At 40.6% G+C, this 22,108-nt stretch overlaps 1 protein-coding gene across 1 annotated transcript in view; it reads right to left on the bottom strand.

Moving 5' to 3' along the window:
• DISC1 (DISC1 scaffold protein) overlaps positions 1-22,108 on the bottom strand; it is a 369,242-nt gene that overhangs the window by 15,710 nt on the left and 331,424 nt on the right. Inside the window, exon 11 of the mRNA XM_035008463.1 lies at positions 11,175-11,451. Coding sequence (XP_034864354.1) covers positions 11,175-11,451 — 277 coding nt within the window. The remainder of the gene's footprint in view (positions 1-11,174; positions 11,452-22,108) is intronic.

Raw genomic sequence — 22,108 nt, 5'->3', positions numbered from 1 at the left:
CTGGATAGATAGGACTGTTGCAGAATGCTAGTAGGAGAGTGCACTCTCGCTGGTTCCTAGCTACTCTCACTGGTTCCTAGGTAAGAGCCACCCCAAGACTGACTAGATCTTGAAGCTCAACAACATGCTAATGCCCAGGCTTGTCTCAGATGGGAAGGTGCCAGCCGTGCTGGGAACTGTGGCTCTGAGCTGAGGCGTGCAAGAAGGAGATTTCAATGAGCCGCCCCTGCCACCAGTCCCTGGTCCCCAGATCCCTGGCTCCTGGTCAAATGTGCAGGCAGGGCTATGAAACAGTGCAGACACATATTCTGAGCAATATATCTACTTGCAATAAGACCAACAGGGCCCCACCTCCTTTTACCTCTGGGAGAAATGACTCTTTAGTAGACACTCAACACAGCAAGGTGCTTCCACCACAAGAGGCAGAAGTAACAGACCAGTGGGTTTCTGTGTTGGTATGTCACACTCGCCTGGGGGCACACTCACTGCATGGAATAAAGGACAATATTGTTGCACTATGTAAATGGTTATGTCCTCCTGCGAACATGAGCGTGCGTTGGCTCCAGTCACAGAGGATGGCAAGCGTCTCTGCCGGGGGCATCAAGCGTGCTTTCTCTCTTGCTTTGAGAACACCTTTCCCGAGTGTGTTCTTTTAAGCCAGTGGGTTTTAGGCTTTCCTCAGCAGAGATACCCTGGCAGGAGAGCAGGGGGCTTGACTGCCAACTATCCCCCAATTTCTGGTTTTATCCATTTTATGTCTAAGCCTTGATGAAAAGCTAAAAACAAGTAAAGGAAATAGGAGCTATTAAAGGGGTTTTTTTTTTTTGCTTGTTTGTCTTAAAAGAAAGGAAACTTCTTTCAAAGAAGTTGTCCTTCCATATAAGCTTTGGCAGCTCTGGCATTTCTGGTTAAGTGAACTGTAAATCAGCTATACTGTTCAGGAGTCCCCAGCTTGGGATGTAACTACATGAAAATGAAGCCCCTTATCCAACACCCACCTTGTTTCCCAGGACATCAAATGCAAGCCTTTATAAAGGGCCACCTCAGTGAGGGCCAGTAAGGATGTTATGAACCCTTCCCTGAGGATCCTAATACCTAGAAACAGAGAGAATTAGAGCTGGCAGGGGGCTTCGGAATGATCTAGTTCAATTATTCCTTTTATATACACAGAAAGCATCCCAGAGTCCCATGTCTTGCTGAAGGTCACACACTGAGAAAGTGGTGGGTTGGGGTCTACAACACGAGTCTCCCATATCTAGCAGGCTCTTCCCTCTGGATCTGACTTAGCCACACGGAGGCAAAACACAGAGAGGGATTTTTGTGGGGCCGGCCCAGGGTGGGAGTGAGGGGGGCTACAAAATGATGACAGAAAGAAATCTGAGAAGTGAACGATGCCTGAAGATACCACCTCTCCTCCCTTCCACCCTCGGACTCTGTGAAGTCCGCTCTGATTCCTGGAGGGCTCTGCATCATCAAGGGGTGCATCCTCCAGGATTCAGATAGATACATATCAACTGGAGGTGGTAGTGATGGGCACCAGGACAACCCAGCTGCTATGGTGAGCTGGGGACTTTTGATCCACATGTCCATAAAACATAAAGCTGGAAGCAGAAGAAAGCAGATGAGTCACAGGGGAAGGAAGCGAGTATCTCCTTTCTGAATAAGAATAGGAGAGCCTTGATCTCTCATCTCTTTTATCACCTTGGCAGATTCCAAACTGAACTCTTCATGCACTGGGCTCCTCTTGGTTTGAAATCTGTAACATTTGCTTCCATTTTTATTATTAAATTAAATGTGGCAAAAAAAAAATACCGAAAAACCAAAAACCCCACATGGCCATATGACTGACACCTGATAATAAAAATATCACCCCACTACAAAGTCACCAGTATTCCTAACTGAAACGGAATTTTGTAGGATTTGCAATTCTGAACGGAAAAAGTACAGGTTGTTTGGCATTTCAAAGTGGCTTTGAAAACTCTCCAGTAATTTGTCCCATCAGGTAGTCTCTTCAGCAATTCAAATTATGACTTTTTCTTTCTGTACCTCCATCCCTTCATTTAGCCCTAGGAGTATTTTCCCTCTGGGTCAGAATGCAGGTAAATGGCCCCATGGCTGAGCATTTCCCCTTCTCCGCCCGGCTAATACCATCTCTCTCTTCAAAACCCCGCAGATTCCACTTCTTCCAGGAATGCTTCCGGATTCCTGAATCTCCTATATCATCTGTGCTCAATTAGGGCTCAAGCTCCATCCTTCTTTACTGGGCACATACCTACCTGTCTCCCCCACCAGGAGGTGGCGCAATGGCATCCTGCCATTCTTCTAGCCCAGTGACTAATGCCCTTGAGGAAGCTATGCTGTTTCTCAGGTTGCATTACCCATGGCATCATCTAGCCGAAGTGTGAAGGGCCAGGCAGGAGGGATCCAGGGCTGTGAGACAGTCCTGTGTGCCCACCACAGCATTTCCATACAAACGCATCTTTCATGGGCCTCAGAAAAAGCCCTACATCTTCCCTACCGTCCCTCCACATGGGTATGATTTGGGAACATCAACTCGGCCGGGCAGTATTTCAAATGTAATTTGCCTAATTCACCTCATGATCAAAACCTGTAGACTTGAGGGGCGCCTGGGTGGCTCAGTCGGTTAAGCGTCTGCCTTCGGCTCAGGTCATGATCCCAGGGTCCTGGGATCGAGCCCCACATCAGGCTCCCTGCTCGACGGGAAGCCTGCTTCTCCCTCTCCCACTCCCCCTGCTTGTGTTCCCTCTCTCGCTGTGTCTCTCTCTGTCAAATAAATAAATAAAATCCTTAAAAAAAAAAAAAAAAAACCTGTAGACTTGAATGTTTGCGCAGAAATTTTCAGCTGGGTTGAATCAGAGCTGATGTCAAATATCTGTCCTACTCGCCAAACTCAGGAAGCATGATTTAAAACAGAAAAGAGGATTTCCTTTGTGGGGCAGGATTTTCCCATTGAAATGACGTGCTACAACATTTATTGACAAAAGTTTATACTCAGATCCAAAAATGCATTCAGTGGCTCACCCAAACAGATGCCTAAACCTCAGAGTCTGGTGACAACCCATCGCTGGCTCCATGGCCAGGGTCTCCAAGGACTTTTTTCCTTAGTGATATTTCCCATAAACAAGGCTAAGTCCTTGCCTGTGACATTTGGAGAATATCAACATTTAACGTTTTAAAAGTAGAGCCCATACCCAAAGGGTAGGGAATATATTACATCAAATAATTGTTTCAAAATGAGCAAGTATCTGGTAAAAATATCCCTAAGGCTACACCTGAAGTGATCAGGAAATCATATTGATTATTTTTATTCTGAATAGAAAATGCATGTGGAACAGAAAGCCATTTAGGTTAAACTGCCAGTTAGCAGATAACGCTGCCAACTTTATTTATAAAGGCTCTCACACCTAACAGAGCATACGTTTCCAGAAATGTTGGTTGTCACTGGTGATCCGCCATATATGTGAGCAGATGGGCTACACCTTGGGTTGAGTCAGTGGATCGAGAAATTTAAATAGTTGATTTTTTTTTTTTAATGCTGTCAAGAGTTCCAGCGAGAGGGGCAGTATGATGTCTGAAACGCAAAAACCTCATAACTGAAGAAAGAATAATAGCTACAATTTAAAAATTAACCCGATACAATCAACAAGGACTTTTTAGGTCTATACTTCAGGTGGGAAATGTCATTGCGCTGGGTGCTATATATACTTTAAAGTCATCAACTGCTTTGCCCCTTGCTGGGGAATGGGATCGGGGGTGAAGGGAAAGCAGCTCCCACCGTGGAGACCCTAGCCCTTGCTGTAACTCAGTTAGCTTACTTAGATCCCTGTTTTCCTTGGTCATGTAATAAGGCATCAGCAATAGCTGCCTATCCATAAAAAATATTTAATTTCTGCAGTAAAACTCACAAGCTACATAATAAAGAAAGGACAGGTGACAGAGCAGTCTTCCCTTATAGTTGGCAAGCCATCTGCATTTACAGATTACTTGAGCCATAGCAGTATTTACATTTTTTTTTTAAATTTTAACCCTGCACTGCACATATGCATGCCTACAAAAAATAATGTGACTTGAACCTCATGATGTTTGTTCCGCTGTTAAGTTTCATTCCCTCTCCTATAGCTTGAGGTAAACCAGATGTGATTACCACCATCCATGAGCTTAGCTGATGCATTAAAGCATTTCCTTAGTTTGGTATTAAAATCACAGTCTTAAATGTGTTCCTTTGGGCTGTTTTCCAAATTATCTGCTTGGCAAATACATTCCCGGAATGCTATATGGTTTTCTTTTTCTTTTCCTTTTATTGTCTACATAAAGAATATTTACCTATGACAAACTCCTGTCCACACCACAAATAATATCTTGCACATCTATCTGAAATAGACTTCATAAGCACTTGTCTTTCCTCATAAACACTCATTCTATAGTCATTAATGTCAATGAGCAGAGAGGCACAAATTAAGACACTAAAGGCATATCTTTACTACTCCATATAATACAAGTATTCATCCAAACACCCAAGTTATATGGCTACACCCTGAGTAAGTGGGTATTTCTTTTAAAAGCATCCAGATGTTGTGAGTGTGAGGGAAAGCATTTGAAATATTTAGATGTCTTTCGGTCAGAGTGAGCAATAAATTGTCTTCAAGCGGGCGCCTGGGTGGCTCAGTTGGTTAAGCGACTGCCTTCGGCTCAGGTCATGATCCTGGAGTCCCGGGATCGAGTCCCGCATTGGGCTCCCTGCTCGGCAGGGAGTCTGCTTCTCCCTCTGACCCTCCTCCCTCTCATGCTCTCTGTCTCAAATAAATAAATAAAATCTTAAAAAAAAAAAATTGTCTTCAAGTATCTGCCCACTTATTACAGAGGAGGTGCTGAGAAACAAGTTCTACACAGAACCACTTAACACAACAACAACAAAAAAACTGATAAAAGAAAGAAGTGGCTGATGATTTGTATAGGCTAAATGGCCTATGGTTTCGAGTTCATATGAAGGGCGATCTTTGAAAAGCTCTATTTTATATTACACGATCATTCAAGAGATCTTGGATTGTTTTCCTTCTGGCACACATCAGTTGAACATCAAAGTCGAATAAGGCAAAACTCTATTGGAAACTTCGAGGAAAAATCTATGTGTAAATAATAGTCATACCACCAGCAGGTACTTAAATAAGCTCTATTTAACATAAGCATTCAGATTTGGGGGATAGTGACATCAAATCTTAAGACCCTTTCGTAAAAAGAAAAATGAGAACGGAACACAGTTGGGGAGATTCCATATAAGGAGAATGTGCTCTGCAAGCTGTGTGTTGCCAAGAAATGCTGAACCACAAACAGTAAAGAGGAAACCAAGAGAACAGAATCAAATGCCAACTTTATCTGTGTTCAATCTACATTAAAAATTTTTGCATTTCTAAATATTTTTTGTAAACTATGCAACTATGAGACTACCAGAATTATTGTTTTTAAATGTCAGGGTTGGGCGCCTGGGTGGCTCAGTTGGTTAAGCGACTGCCTTCGGCTCAGGTCATGATCCTGGAGTCCCGGGATCGAGTCCCGCATCGGGCTCCCTGCTCGGCAGGGAGTCTGCTTCTCCCTCTCCCGCTACCCCCTCTTGTGCTCTTTCTCTCTCTCACTCTCTCTCTCAAATAAATAAATAAAATCTTTAATAAATAAATAAATAAATAAATAAATGCCAGGGTTTCGTCCTGGTTCCGGATTGTTACCCTTTACAAGGACAGCATGCTTTACGCTCTAAGCAGATCCAGGCTTTCCACCTGCTCAAGCTAAATTGGGCAGGAGGTTCTGCCAGCCAGCTTGTGGTGTACAAGGAAGTTCCTGACTCTAATTGTCCCGGCCCCCAACAGGTGAGAGCATCAGATGCAGCCCAGGTAGGACAAGGGGGCAGAGCATTCATTTTCCAGAAATGTGAAACCCTGGTTTTTAAAAATCTCTCAGCTAGGGGCACCTGGGTGGCTCAGTTGTTAAGTGTCTGCCTTCGGCTCAGGTTGTGATCCCAGGGTCCTGGGATCGAGCCCCGCATCGGGCTCCCTGCTCTGCTTCTTCCTCTCCCACTCCCCCTGCTTGTGTTCCCTCTCTTGCTGTGTCTCTGGGTCAAATAAAGAAAATCTATAAATAAATAAATAGATAAATAAATAAATAAATGAATGAATGAATGAATGAATGAATGTCTCTCGGCTACTCGGGAGACGCGACTATGTAGCCATCAGATAAGCTTCCGGTGTTACAAATGCTATAGGTCACTCCTTGCCAGCTAGGCAGTGACAATTTTCTATTGATCCCTCAGTGTTCATCTGTGAATGACAAGGAATTTCCAAGGTGAAAGAGTCTCTGAGAGCCCCAAGGCCGGTTTCCTCTGAAGCACTGACCTATTTTTAATTAGTGAAAGAAATGCCACAGTTAGGCCCCTGGAACACAGAAAGTGGCTCCATAATTCTCAAAAAGGAGGGAAAGCAGGCCGATGCGGGGAGGGGGCGGGTGTGTGGAGTCCACTTCCTTTCCTTGGGCGGGTGAAATAGGAGACTGACAAGCTGACAACGTTAATTAACTGAGAGAAGCAGCAGAAGCCAGCTAACTGATGACAGAAGCCCCTCTCCTTCCCACCTTCCAGCTTGCCCCGTGGCTCTGTGGCCTCTCTCCCCCTGGGGGGCCAGGGCCAAGGCCAGGGCCAGGGCGGAGCCCCGGGGATCCTGCGTGCTTCTGCTCCTTTTGGTTGGGCTGTGCCCTATTGGTTGAGTTGTGCTTGTTGCTAATCCTATGTGTGCCGGTTGGACCTGAAATTCTAATGACAAATGTGATGGAAAGCCATGAAACATTCGCAAGGAAGAGACTCCCTGTCTCCATATACACCAAGCTGAAAATCTTTAAAAGAGAGAAGAGAGGACACCGAGGGTTGTTTTTGCCAGTGCTGTTTGCATTTCTGGTCCACTTTAAAGAAACCCACAGTGGAAACTGCAGGTGATGTATCACATCATTGCTGAGGTTTATGCAAGATGGGCTGTGTGAAAAGGAACTGGGTTTTTTAATATATATATATATATATTATATAATATATATAATTATATATATAATATAATATATATATATATAATTTATTTATTTATTTGACAGAGAGAGACAGTGAGAGAGGGGACACAAGCAGGGGGAGTGGGAGAGGAAGCCTGATGCCTGGGGATCACGCTGGGATCATGACCTGAGCCGAAGGCAGACACCTAACGACTGAGCCACCCAGGCGCCCCAGGAACTGGGTTTTAGAGAGACCTGTATCCTAGAACAAAGCTGCACCGTCTGGTCATGTCGTACTGCGAATTTCTTTCATGGCAGACAGCACACTGGCTTTTCCAGTGCTGCATGAGATCGCTCAGAGCTCTGGCCTCTTCCCGCCCCACTTTTTTTTTTTTTTTTTTTGGCTTCTTTAAGCCTCTTTGGTGGCAGCTACTGGCTTGGAAAGGAAGCAGCTGGAGTTAGGGGAGAGTGATCCTGTCCAGGGAACTCCGCGGGAGGGGAGCCCACTTTGTAGTAAAAACAGAAAGCACCCCAGCAGGACAGACTGCAGACAGGAAGGAGAGAATTACGCAGGTATTAGGGCCAGAACAGCGAGTACAAAAGAGCAACTTCACAGCGGAGGAAGCTGGCTCACTGATTTCCCCAGCTCCTGTCTGGCCCACGTGCAATTTCTGCACCGCCTATAAATCAGGACCAACAGCAGCTGATTGTTTCCAGAGTCCGCGGAAAGGCTTGCGGGCGAGCAGTAACCAAGAAACCAGGGTGTTCTTACAATCCGAGGAAGCTCCTGCTAAAACTGGCCCCTTTGCCCTGCTGCCAACATCCTCTGCAGCAAAGCCCCAAGCAAATGACTCTGACTTCATGGGCCCAGCTGTAAAATGGGGGCACTGTGCGGGGCGGCCCAGGGGGACCAGCCACACGGCGAAAGCTTTAATTAATGACCAAACACTCCAAACAAGGATGCACCGCCGAAATGCACGGAACCACGTGGGCCACTTACACACCCAGGGAAGGCTCGGAGAAGCCGTCTCCCCACGGACCTCCGTAAGACGTCAGCAATTTTTCATGGAAGATTTGGGTTATAAAGAAACTGCCTGCCTTCGGGCCGTCACGCTTCAATACAGAAACCAGGGTGGCACGTCCAGACCCGGCAGGGAGTTCCCAAAACAAAACCAACTCCCAGCTGCAAAACAAATAGCCGCTTCAGGCACAGGATAAATACACAAGTACCCAGACTTCAAGGACTCCCTGGCAGACAGAGGCAGCAAAACGAAAACACCTTCCTTAATGAGATCCTTGATTATCGTTTCTCGGAGACTTTGGTCATCGAAAATCCTCCATCTAAATACAAACAAGATTCTTCCTTTATTAAACTTTTCTTGTCTGAGATTATCTCCCACTAATTCATTGCTGGCTTGTGCTTCTTGATAACGAAAGCCAAGCATATTCTTTTTAAAAGGTCTTAGAGATACTTGTGATTGCCAAAAAGAGTGATAACACCTCCCCTCCAGAAAAAACAAACTCATTTTTTCAAGCCTCTACTATGTATTTTCTTAAACCTCTAACTCACTTTTAAATGCGTTATTTTATTTAAATCCTTACAACCTCATGAGATAATGTTTATTGTCCTCATTTGGGGGGTGCAGGTGGGGAGGTGTTTAGCAGATGAGTGAATGCAGCCTGCAGATGGCCTAACTAGGATCTGAGCCTCAGGCTCCCTTTGCCACACCAAACTGCCTTCCCGTAGCCCTGAGCCAAGTACCACCAATCCCAACATCTATGACCTCGCTCTTAAATAGGCGGATGTTATTTTTAAAAATTTTAGTCCCCTTTGTAGAGTAATAAATACAATTAACCCTGGTGTAAAGTTATAGACATATGCACACAGAGATGTAACTACCACCGCAATCAAGACACGGAATGGTTCTATCACACAAACCCCCAAATTCCTTCATGTTGCTCTTTGTGAACAATCTCTCCCCCTCACCCCAGTTCTTGGCAACAACTGATCTGTTTTCTGCTCCCATAATTTTGCCCTTTCTAGGCAGTATCTGCCATCTTAACATTTCTGCCACTGATGAATTCAAAGGGTGCCCACCCTTCTTTGTGAATAGAAACCCAGAAAAGCAATGCAGGAACAGTAAGTGGGCTGACGCCTGGCACAGGACAGGAAGACAGCACGGAAAGCTAGCAAAAGCTTCAAAGCACCCTCTGGCTCCCCCACCCTGAAGGAAGCAGCAAGAAATTGTGGGAAATCCTCAGCATTTGAGTAGGTGGAGAGGCGGTGGGGGTTTGGGGCAGGGAGGTCCCGGAGCTCAGAGAAGCAGTCACTGTGGCTCTTCCACTCTCTGGGGTTATAGTCTGGACCTCCTCCTCACCAGAAACTTCAAGTATCTTTCTATGAAAAGGTTCTAGGCTATTCATCCTTGACTTTGCATTTCCTACTTCATAGCTCTGTTTTCCTATAGTCAGATTGGCAGGTACTCATAATCTTATGGAAGAAGGATAATCCTCCTATACCTGGGGATGTCATCCTCCAGAGAGCCTGGAGGGACACATGGGCACAGAAGGCAGGGAGGGAGGGAGGGAGCCTCCTCTAACAGGTGGAATTTGCTGAATCAGTCCTGACCTCCAGAGGAGTCCCATGTCCCAGCAGACCCCATCACATACCTGACTTGGCTCCTGCCTGTCCCGGGACTGAGCTCCTGCGAGCCCACTGTGGACGGCCAACCCTCCCATCAAAGCCTCACACCCAGGGCCCACAGTATCTTCAGCCCAGAGCTATGATGCCCTTGCTTAGGTGGCACTTCCCTCCCCACCAGAATCTTCTTTCCTGCCAGCCAACTGCAACAGGTGGCGAGTTTTCAACAACTCCACCAACAGGGCTGGTGGCCACCTGCAGCACCTCGACTAACAAAGGAGTTGAGATCATCTATAGCTCAATTTAGAGCCTAATTTATGAGGCCAGCAGGATTCCAGAGAGTGACAACAGCCTTCTTTCTCATAAGGTTATTCAATTCAAATATGGGATCAAGTATCAATTTTCCAAAGAGTCCAGAAGGCAGTGACTGTAGCCCACGTTGTCAGTGAGTGTCTGGTCCTACAGATAGGATGGGCAGGCCTGCCTGGGGGCAGGGGGGCACTTTGTGGCAAAGGCCCAGGGAGGGGGCACATCTGATGTCAAATGTGAGCCATGAACATGAAGTGACATGTTCCTCCAACCTCACCAGGATTTTGTTGCCTTTTAATTCAGAACACCTGAGTACCTGGTCAGAAAAAGAGCTCCAAAGCCTCCTGGTGTGGTTCTAAAATTGGGGAAAAAAAAAAAAAAAAGAAGTTGCCTAGAGAACCTTCATTGAAAGTTGTCTTATTAGGGTTGGAGGGGAAAGTGAGGAAGAGTGGGGAGAGATGGACTAGGGAGAGAAGGGGAGGGGAGAAGGGAGAAAGAGAGGAGTAGAGGGAGGGTGGGGTAGGGAGGGGAGGGGAACTCTTCTCTGTTAATCTAGGCCAGCCTTGGAGTAAAATGTTAAATAAATCCACATTTTAATTGTATATATGATAAATATATAATTAAATGATATATATAATGATATATATATCATAAGCCAAGTATCAGGTTGTTTTTTTTTTTTAAATGAAAAGAATGTATTACAAATATCCATTATGACCTTGTTTGGGCCAAAACAAAGGGATATACACATATATTTGAATGTTTGATTCTAATAAATAATAATAGATAGATATTCTAATAAATGATGATATATAGATTCTAAATATACAATTAACTATCACGTGACACATATAATAGTATATGCAATAATAATATGTTATATATAACATATATGGTATATGGTATATATATTAATTACATACCAAATTTATATTCTAACTCTAGCTATTAACTTAGAACATAGAACTAAATATGCCAAAAATGATTCTTTTTGCTCTTCTATATTGTAAACTTCCACAAAAATTCTACATTATTTTGTAATCATATTCCAGGGTTATTAAAACTTTTAAGTTTGCATGGTTCGATGGGTCACCCTCTCAATATTTATTATTCCCATCTGGAGTGTGGCCCCAAAGTACCCCTCTGAGTAGGGCCCCTGCTGAGGCTATAGGGATGGACAGACCTCTTTCTGCTCGCTGCCAGCAAAGTACAGAGATGGGCTCAGGTGAGCCTTCCAGTCCCCGAAGGCCTGCAAAGGGGTCTTCCTCTCAACTTCATAGTGGAGCTTGGGGGAGATGGCAGGAGTGGTTGGACAGACGGCTCCTGCAAAGTCATCTGTCTGCGTCTCATCTTCTGCAAACAGTGTGCCCCTGGACTCCTGGAGCTGTAGGCTTTGGACAAGCAACCGACAAGCTTCCAAGTCAGCTCCCCACACTTTTCCAAGCAGTGGACACTTGCAGCTGAAACAGAGGGGAAACAAAGGCAGGAAGATTTATTTAGCGATGATTCATGCTACCAAGTCAATATCTTGTCTACCTGGCTAAAAGTTAGCTAGTCATCTTACAATTAACAACTTAATTTCACTTACTGGTGGATTGCTTCAACCAGAAGGTAGAGAAGGGCCAAATCTGTATATTATCAAGTAACAGTGAAATAACCACTGGCCCTTCTTAGCTGCTGGTTCTGCAAGGACATCCAAGATCTGGTGTATTTTTCCAGACTCAGTAGTCCAATACAACACAGCCCCTGCTCCTGCCCATGCTCCAGTCCTGCTGGCTTCCTTTGAGCCCCCAGACTTGTCCACCTCTCCCAGCTAAATGCTTTTTCATGTGCTATTTCATATGCCTAGACTGTCCTCCCCCGCCATGCCCACTCACACAGGGAATGTAACTGAGTGAAGTAGTGCATGGGCAATACAAACCATAGCAAAAGATAAGCAGCTTCAGTGGCAGAAAGCAACAGAGTGGAATGGACTCCGGCTAGTAGGAAGAAGCCCTTCATCACCTCAGGCCAACTAAAGTTTTGATTTTTCATGAAAAGGCAAAAATCTGGGATTTTATAGGAAAATATACATTTTTCACCCATCCACTCAGCTTCAGCCTGGATATTTTCTAGACTTCTATCTTCCTTTTAACAACTCTTCCTTCTACTATGTCTAATCTGCTATCCAATTTATCTATTGTGTTCTCAAGTTTAATTACTTTACTTTTCAGTTCTATAATTTTTATTTCATTTTCTTTTCTACATTTCAGTTCTCTGCTGAAATAAATTATCCATTATGCCCTCTAGCTACTTAAACATATTAATCATCATTAGTTTAAAGCCTGTGTTTATAAATGATGAACTCAGAAGGAAAAAAGAATGAGGCAGAAGCAACATTATTGAGATAAGAGCTAAGGATGTTAAAATATTGACAAAGGACATCAAACTACACATTCAGAAAACACTACAATCTTAAAACAGGAAAAATCAAAGGGAAAAAAAAAAAGAAATGCACCTGGGTTCATCATAGTGAAACTGCCGAACACCAAAGATGGAACAAAATTTTTAAAAGCAGCCAGATTAAAAAAAGGCATTAACTTCAGAGGAACAATAGTATGGGTGACAGAAACGGCAGAAGCCAAGAGACAATAAAACAGCATCTTTAAAATGCTGTAAGAAAATAACTGTCAATCTATAATTTATACAATCATTTTCAATTCCTTCAAAAATAAAAGTAAAATAAAGATATTTGCAGATAAATAAGAACTGAAAGACCTCCTTGGCAACACATCCAGAATAAAGGAAAATGATCCCAGCTGAAAACAAGGACATGCATAAAGAAATGAAAAACAATAGGAAGAGTAAATATGTGGATAAATCTAAGTAAATGTGGATGTAAAAAACAGCAGTAATTTCTTTTGTAGTCTAAAATATAGTCAAAATAAAATATATGACAACCAGTACAGAGGGAAGGAGGGTCCTTGTGTTGTCCAGAAAGCAAAAGAGTGCTCATTTATATCAGACTTTAAAAAGTCAAAGATTCATATGCAATACTCTATGGTAATTGTAAAACAGAGAGGTTAGAAGAACATATAACTGACAAGCTAATATGAGGGAACATTTTAAAAATTAAACATACTTAATTGTTTAAGTATTGCTTTAAGGAAAACAATAAAGGAGACAGGGATGAACATGGTACAGATGGGGAAAATGGTAAAAGTAGAAACATTTATGCCCAAATATATTAAGATTTACATTAAATATAAATAGTTAAATATTGTATTTAAAAGGCAAAGATTTTAGACTAGAATAAAAAAATCAAAATCTAATTATATGTTGCCTACAAAAGGCATACATTAAACATAAGGATACAAACAGATCACAAGTAAAAGTGTAAGAATGATACATTATGAAAACATTATTAAAGACAATAATTGTCTTTAGTGGTAAAAGCACAGTCTTTTCAACATATTGTACTTACGTCAATTGAATATCACTATAGGAAAAAAAATCAAATCATGATTATTGGCTCACGTGATACAAACATCAATTTCATGTAGATTGTAGATCAAAATGTGAAAGTTAAAACATTAAAACTTCTACAAGATAATGTAGGATAATATCTTTATTTTTTTTAATTTTATTTATTTATTTGACAGAGACACAGCGAGAGAGGGAACACAAGCAGGGGGAGTGGGAGAAGGAGAAGCAGGCTTTCCACGGAGCAGAGAGCCCCATGCAGGGCTCTATCCCAGGACCCTGAGATCATGACCTGAGCTGAAGGCAGATGCTAAACAACTGAGCCACCCAGGCGCCCAGATAATATCTTTATGACTTCAGAGTAAGCAAAGATCTTTTAAACGAGATATAAAAAGGACACACCATAAAGAAAGCAAATGATAAGTTTGACTTACGTTATATCATGAACTTATATATTTGTCAAAAAACACCATTGAGAGAATGAAATTATAAGCCACAGAGTGGGAGAAATTATTTGTTTTTTGTTTTGTTTTGTTTTGTTTTTTTAAAGATTTTATTTATTTATTTGAGAGAGAGAATGAGATAGAGAGAGCATGAGAGGGAGGAGGGTCAGAGGGAGAAGTAGACTCCCTGCTGAGCAGGGAGCCCGATGTGGGACTCGATCCCGGGACTCCAGGATCATGACCTGAGCCAAAGGCAGTCGCTTAACCAACTGAGCCACCCAGGCGCCCGGGAGAAATTATTTGTAATACACTTAACCAACAAAGGACTGATTTGAGAATATAACAGGACTCCTACAAGTCAGTAGGAAAGAGACAGACAACTCACTTTTTGAAAAGGGCAAAGACCTGAAGAGGCACTTCACAAAAGAGGGCATCTAAGTGGCCAATATGAAAAGATGCTCAACACCACTAATCATCAGGAAAATGCATATTAAACCACAGTGCGATGTACTACACATCAACAAGACGGCTAACATTTGGAAGTCTGACAATACCAAGTGTCAGAAAAGATACTGAACTATTACTATTCTCATACACTGATGGTGGGATTGAACATGAATGCAAGGTCTTTGAACTCTCTTTGATGGATGTACTAATATCGAACATACGTCAACCCTTAAGACCTAGCAATGTGACTCTTAGGTACATACACAGTGAAATGCATATACTGTCAATTCTCATATTCATAGTGGTTATGTTCTATAAAGTCACCATGAGCACTGAACCAGCCAGTACTGAACAGTTGCTCCCCAGGGAAACCTAGGGTTAAGTTCCTGCTAGCCTCTGGTCACAATATTTTCATCAACCAATCAGTATATAACTTTGTTATGTACGTTTCTGTTTGAAGACACCTTATTTAGAGTATATTGTTGATTCACTAATGCTGAACTCATGTCCAGCAGCACTGTAACTCATGCCTGACAATACATTATTTTCTACATCACAGCCTTCTTGCCCATGGAAGAACTAGACATCTCCTCATCACTAAGCTTGGGCATCATTTTAAATAGTGAAATCATCAAGAAAAAGTACAAAAATCTAAAAAACATGACACTAAGTGGACCATGAAAATGACACTTGTTTGTAATATGAGAAGTGGAACAAGGCAGAGCATTGCCTTGCTTGACCTCAGCTGAGAACATGCACATCAGATGACTCAAATTTTTCCCCACTCTGCATGTGTATGAGTGGCAGTGAAAGCTCTGTAGGTATTGATTTCAGGGTTACAAATAAACGTTAGTGAGCAGGCAAATTCACAGAATCCATGAATAATGAAGATCAACTGTATATATGATTGTACAGCATTATTTGTAACGGCCAAAACCCAGAAGGGAAACAAACATCCATGAAGAGAAGAATGGATAAATTGTGTAGCATGCATTTACGGGAATATTGTACTGCAAAGAAGAAGGTGAATAATTTACTACCATCTGCAACAGTATGACCATCTCATAAACATAAGGCTGGGCAAAGAGGAGGCACTACGATTCCATCTATTTTGTATTTGAAACTATGCAAACCTAATCCATGGTGTTAGAAATCAGGACAGTGGCTACTTTGGGGAGAAGGGGGATGATGACAGGGAGAGGCACAAGGAGGGCTGCTAGTGTCCTGGAAGTGGTTTATTTCTCAATGGTGGTGATTTATATGAGAGTGTTCATTTTGTGAAAATTCATCAAGCATACATTCACGGTGTGTGTGCTTTCTGCTTAGTGTTATATGGCTATCTAAAATAATAAAAAAGACAGATTTTCTGAGCCATATTCTGGAGCAAGAGAGCTGGACTGGAGTCTTGTCCACACCAGAAGCAATAGTCCTTAGTGAAGCATGCTAGACTCATTTTCCGGCTTCCTCATTGTAGCGAATCCGACAGGTGTAAAGTGGCATCTTATTTAAGGTTGCAACTCTCCACTAGGATCGCTTCACAGCCACTCAGATTGTTTCCTGTGAATTGTCCTTTCATATCCCTTTCCCTCTATTTCTTGAGTCTCCCATGCTTTTTTCTAAGGCTTTTATTGAAGGACATATTTTTATTACCACTTCAATATCTTTATTTTTATACTCTACTTAAATTTTTTATTTCTTCTTGGGTCCAATTTAACCCATTATCTCCTTCATAGAAATCAACCCATTTTCTAATGGATTTCCTATGCATTATAATGTTTGTTCCTAATTTTTAAAATGATTTTTAAAGTAACTTGTGTTCGTGTGTAAAGGCAATTCTCCTTTTCATTGTGTTTTACGTATTTACTCTTCTTGATTTATCTTGTTCAGTCTTATCAGAGGTTTGCTACCTTATTAATCTTCTCAAAGAACTGCCTTTTGCTTTGTTAATCTTCAATATTGATTTTTGTTCTCTATTTCCTTGATTTCTGATCTTATCTCTCTATTTCCTTTTTCTCATTTCTTTGGATTTATTATCTTTTTTTTTAAAGATTTGATTTATTTATTTGACAGAGAGAGATACAGCGAGAGAGGGAACACAGCAGGGGGAGTGGGAGAGGGAGAAGCAGGCTTCCCACGGAGCAGGGAGCCCAATGCGGGGCTCGATCCCAGACCCTGGGATCATGACCTGAGCCGAAGGCAGACGCCCAGTGACTGAGCCACCCAGGCGCCCCTGGATTTATTATCTTTTTATTAGCTTCCTTTGTTCAAGCTTAACTTGTTTGTTTCCTTTTATTTTTTATTTTCCTCTCTTGCCATTTTAATTTTCTAATAAATATATTTAAAGCTCTAAATTTTGGTCCGAGTCATACTTTAACTATGCCTAATACATGTTTAAGTTTTAAAGTTATTAAATATTTTAAATATGCAGAGAAATATGGGAAATAATTTAACAAACATTTCTATACCTACTGTCAATCTTATTGATTTTTAATGTTTTCCTGTAATTACATCAGATTTACTTCTAGAATTTACAACATTATTGTCCCACAAATTTTACATTTAGTGCTTTCATTGTCTTTCCTCATGATTCCTTTTAAATTCAATGACCATTTAATAGTATGCTTTTTCAATTTCTAGAGAGAAGAGATTTTTTTCCAGCTCCCTTTCTGTTAGGTTGATATCTAATTGTATTGCATAATGGTCAAGAATAAACTTTATAAAATTAGTTGAGGCTCCCTCTATCACCTACTACTTGATTGCTCTTTGTAACTGTCCCATACGTATCCAAAAGAAATGAGTGTTCTGTTCATTGCATCTGAAGTTAAGGCACATTACATTATTAAAATTTTTTATGCATTTGCTTTTTTTTTTGGTCTGCTTCATCTACCAGTTTCTGAGATGAATGTTTTAAATTTCCAACTATAATTCTTGATTCATTTATTTCTTCCCACAGGTCTACTGATTGGTTTGTGTATTTTGGATTATGATGTTAGACATATATGTTCCAGTCATTAAATTTTCTACTGCTGCTTTTTAGTTTATGATGACCTTTGTTAGTATAATATTTTAGCTTTAGAATCTATTTTGTTTGACATTATAATTGTTACTCCAACATTCTTTTAGTTCAATTTTTCCTGGCTTAGATAGTTACCACCCTTTATCTTCAACATATATATACTTTTTTTTTTTTTTTTTTTTTTTTTTTTCAAAAATGAATCCAGAGATGCCTGGATGGCTCAGTCGGTTAAGTGTCCAAATCTTGGTTTTGGCTCAGATCATGATCTCAGAGTCATGAGATCAAGCCCAGAGTCAGGCTCCACACTCAGTGGAGAGTCTGCCTGGGATTCTCTCTCTCCCTTTCCCTCTGCCCCTCCCCTGTTTGCATGCATTCTCTCTCTCTCTAAAATAAATAAATAAATCTAAAAAAAATGAATTCAATACAAAACATTTTGCTGAATTTTATAAAAATCCATTCTGGGATTTTATTTTTGGGATTGGTGCCTTTAAGCCATGTAGTCATAATTACTGTGTAACTGTTGCTATTTTTCATATTTATTACAACAAAGATTCTTAATCTTTAAAAAGTTTTATGTCTTTATTTCTTTTTTCCTACCTCCCTTTTTCTTTTTATTTAATTCACATACAGTCATGAGAAAAAATACAGAGAGATCCCATGTACTTTTTACCCAGTTTCCTGCAATGGTAACACGTTGCAAAACAATATCACAATCACAGAACAGATGTTGATAGAATCCACTGATCTTATTCAGACTTCCTCTCATTTGTGTGTGTGTGTGTGTGTGTGTATAGTTCTATACAATTTTATCACTTTTGTAAGTTTATGTATCCATCACCACATTCAAGATACAGAGCAATTCCACCACCAGGAGGATCCCTATGTCTCATTTTATAACCATACTTGTCTGTTCCACCCTGTCCCCATCCCTAGACTCTGGAAACCACTACCTGTGCTCCATTCCTAAATTTTTTTTTCACTTCAAGAGTGCTATATAAATGGAATCATGGAGTATGCAGCCTTTGGGACTGGATTTTTCATTCAGTGTAATTCCCTGGAGATTCATGTACTCCTTTTCATTGCTGAGTAGTATTCCATGATATGTTTATACCATAGTTTGTTTAACCGTTGACCTGCTGGAAGACATCTATGATGCTCCCAGTTTGGGGATTTTGTGAATAAAGCCTCTATGAACATTTGTATACGGGTTTTTGTATGAAACTAAACTTTGATTTCTCTGAAATGACCAAGAGAACAATTGCTGGGTTATATGGTAATTACATATTTCGCTTTTAAAATACTGCCACATTGTTTTCCAGAGGGACCGTACCATTTTACATTCCCTCCTGCACTGTATAAGTTACCTAGTTTCTTTGTATCATCACTAATATTGGGGGTTATTACTATTTTTTCTGATATTATATAGTGATAGCTCACTGCAGTTTTAAGTTACATCCTTCTCATGTATAGTGATACTGAATATCTTTTCAAGTGCTTATTTGCTATCTGTACATCCTCTTTTGGGAGATGTCTGTTCCTGTATTTTGCCTATCTTCTAACTGTATTGACTTTTTTTACCATTTAGTTTTAAGAATATATTCCTCCTTTATCCTAGACACTAGTCTTTTGTCAGATTCGTGGTTTGCAAATATTTTCTCCCAGTCCATAGCTTGCTTTTTCATCCTCTTCACATGGGATTTGAATGAAGTCCAATTTATCCATGTTTCCTTTTAATGAATCATGCTTTTAGTGTCAAGTCTTCGACATCTAGCCTAACACTCCTATATTTTCCTAAAAGTTTTATACATTTATATTTTACATTAAGTCCATAATCCAATCTAATTTTTATATAAAGTATGAGATTTAGGTTGAAGTTAATTTTTTGCCCCATGGATACAGAATTTGGGGTTGATTGTTTTCTTTCATTACTTGAAAAATGTACCACTTCTTTTTGGCTTTTGGTTTCAGATGAGAAATCCACCATTATTCAAATCAATGTGTCCCTACAGATAATACACCATTTCTGTCTGGCTGCTTCAAGGTTATTTCTGGTCTTCTGAGTTTTCAGAAATTTAAATCTGATGCGTTTTGGTGTGGATTCTTTTGGATTTATTCTACAGGGGTTATGTTCTTAGCTCTTGAATCTGTAGGTTTATATCTTTCACCAAATTCTGGAAGTATTTACCCATTATTTCTTCAAATAATGAAGAATTATTTCTTCACTCTTCTCCTTCTTGGATCCAAAGATATGTGTTAGATTTTTTGTTATTGTCCAACAGGTCTCTTGGGCTTTTTTAACTTTTTTTTTTTTAGTGCACTTTCTTTTGTTCATACTGGGTTAATTCAGTTGTTCTGTTCTCAAGTTCAGATTCTAGCCTCTGTGATCTTCACTCTACTATTGAGTCTTTCCACTGAGATGTTTATTTCTGTTTTGTATTTCCAGTTCTATAATTTCCACTTGATTCTTTTTTTATAAATTCTCTATCTTTGCTGACATTTTCTTTTTTTTTTTTTTTTTTTGCATTTATTTCAATAGAATTTGTAATTGTTTATGGAAACTTTTTTAAAGATTTATTTACTTATTTGAGAGAGAGAGAGAGAAAGCATGGTCAGGGGCACAGGGAGAGGGAGAGAAAGAATCCTCAAGCAGACTCCCTGCTGAGCACGGAGCCCGACATGGGGCTCAATACCAGGACCCTGAGATTATGACTTGAGCTGAAATCAAGAACTGAATGCTCAACTGACTGAGCCACCCAGGTGCCCCATTTATGGAAATATTTTTTATGATGGCTGCTTTAAAATCCTCATCACATGATTCTAACATCTGACTTATCTCCATGTTGAGGTCAGTTATTATTTTTTTCTCATTCAAGCTGTGATTTCCTTTGCTTTTATATTATGAGGGATTGTCAATTGTATTCTGAAAATTCTGGCCATTATGTTAGGAAATTCTGAGTCCTATTTAAATGCCTTCTAAAATAAATATAAGTTTATTTTAGAAAGCAATAATCCTGTTAGGTTTATCACACAGGCCCTATTCTCTTTTTATGGGCTATGGTTAGAATTACATTTTTTAAAAGTAGGCTCCACACCTGGTGTGGAGCCCAGCACAGAGCTTGAACCCATGACCCCAAGATTAAGATCTGAGCTGAGATCAAGAGTCAGACACTTAACCAACTGAGCCATCCAAGTGTCCCTCCAGTTACACTTTAATTTTAAGAGCCTTTGCAGTGAATGTGTGGTTTTCTTGGGAGGGGGGTGTTTTGGTTTGGTTTGCTTTGGTTTGGTTTTGTCTGCTTCAGATATCTGTTCCCACAAGGGCTTCCACTGGTCCCAGCTGAACTGCACAAGGGACAAAGGAGCTGTCCCAGGCCAAGCCATTGAATGTCTCTGGGAGGGAAGGAGAGTTTTGGGTCAACAGGAAAGGAGACCATTCCCCTGGGTGCTTATTGTTAGTGGGTTATCCTGTGCTGCTGATGCATTCTCACCTGTGTTGTCTGAGGGACTCCCATTAGATCCAGGGGCAGAATGAGTGCTCCTGGGCTGCACCTTAGCCTACTTTCACCTCCCTCTCATTCTGCCACCATCCCACTCCACGGTGATATATTTGTATATATTTTGAGGCTATATTTTAGTTCTATATTTTTACTAAAACCTGTTTTGTTTTTTTCATAAGTTTTCTATTTCATCAACAGTAAAATTTACTAAGGTTTTTTCATGCCTTCTCTCACATATCTCATACTGTCCTCCTGTATTTATTTTTCATCTTGTTAAAACACTTCATCTAAGAATGTTTCAAAGAATATCAGGTATGGCAAACCTTTCAAAGATTTCCAGTTCTGAGAACATCTTTATTTCACACTTAAACACTAAAAAATAATATAGCTTAATATTCTGGATTCGACACTCTGAAAATATTACTCCATAGCCTTCTTGCAGACTATGTTGCTACTGAAAAGTCTGAGATCAGTCTAATTCTTCTTATTATTATTATTTTTAGATTTTATTGATTCATTTGAGAGAGAGAGAATGTGCAGGAAAGAGAGAGCAAAAGCAGGGGAGAGGGGCAGAAGGAGAGGGAGAAGCAGAATGCTCCCCATTGAGTAGGAAGCCCAACACGGGGTTCCATCCCAGGACCCTGAGATCATGACCCGAGCTGAAAGCAGAAGCTTAACTGACTGAGCCACCCAAGTACCCCCAATTCTTTTTCTTTTATAGTTTCTCTTCTCTTAGAATTTTCTCCTTGTCTTTGTTATATATAAATTTTAACTACAACCTATAGATGTTCCTCCCCTTACCCTTTTCCATCCTATCTGTTTGATACTCTGTTAAGCTCATCTGCCTAAAGCTGTATATCTTTTCCTTCTTCTGGCCAAATTTCAGTGATTGGTCTCTCAAATATTTCCTCCCTCTCTTCTACCATTTTCTTTCCTTCTGGAATTCTTTTCATATGAATGTTGATCAAATACCTCTATTCTGTATATTGCTTAATTTATCTTTTATATTTTCCTTCTCTCTGTTCCTGATACCCTCTAAATACCTTCTGATAGCTGCTCATTCACTAATTGGTTCTTCAGCTGAATTCATTAGGCTGCTCAACCCACTTACTGAGACTTTTTCTTTTAAATTTTTATATTTTGCTTTCTCTGAGTTGCCAGTTGGGTTTCTTTATGACTTCTTGTTTTACTTCATGTCTCCAATATCCTCCCTTATCTTTAGAAAATACTTAATATGTTTATTGAACATTTT

This window comes from Mirounga leonina, unplaced genomic scaffold (assembly GCF_011800145.1).
Source record: "Mirounga leonina isolate KUSES-001 unplaced genomic scaffold, KU_Mleo_1.0 Mir_152, whole genome shotgun sequence".
Classification (NCBI taxonomy): domain Eukaryota; kingdom Metazoa; phylum Chordata; class Mammalia; order Carnivora; family Phocidae; genus Mirounga; species Mirounga leonina.
The sequence above is the reverse complement of the archived record's forward strand: the minus strand, read 5'-3'. Positions and strand labels throughout refer to the sequence as shown.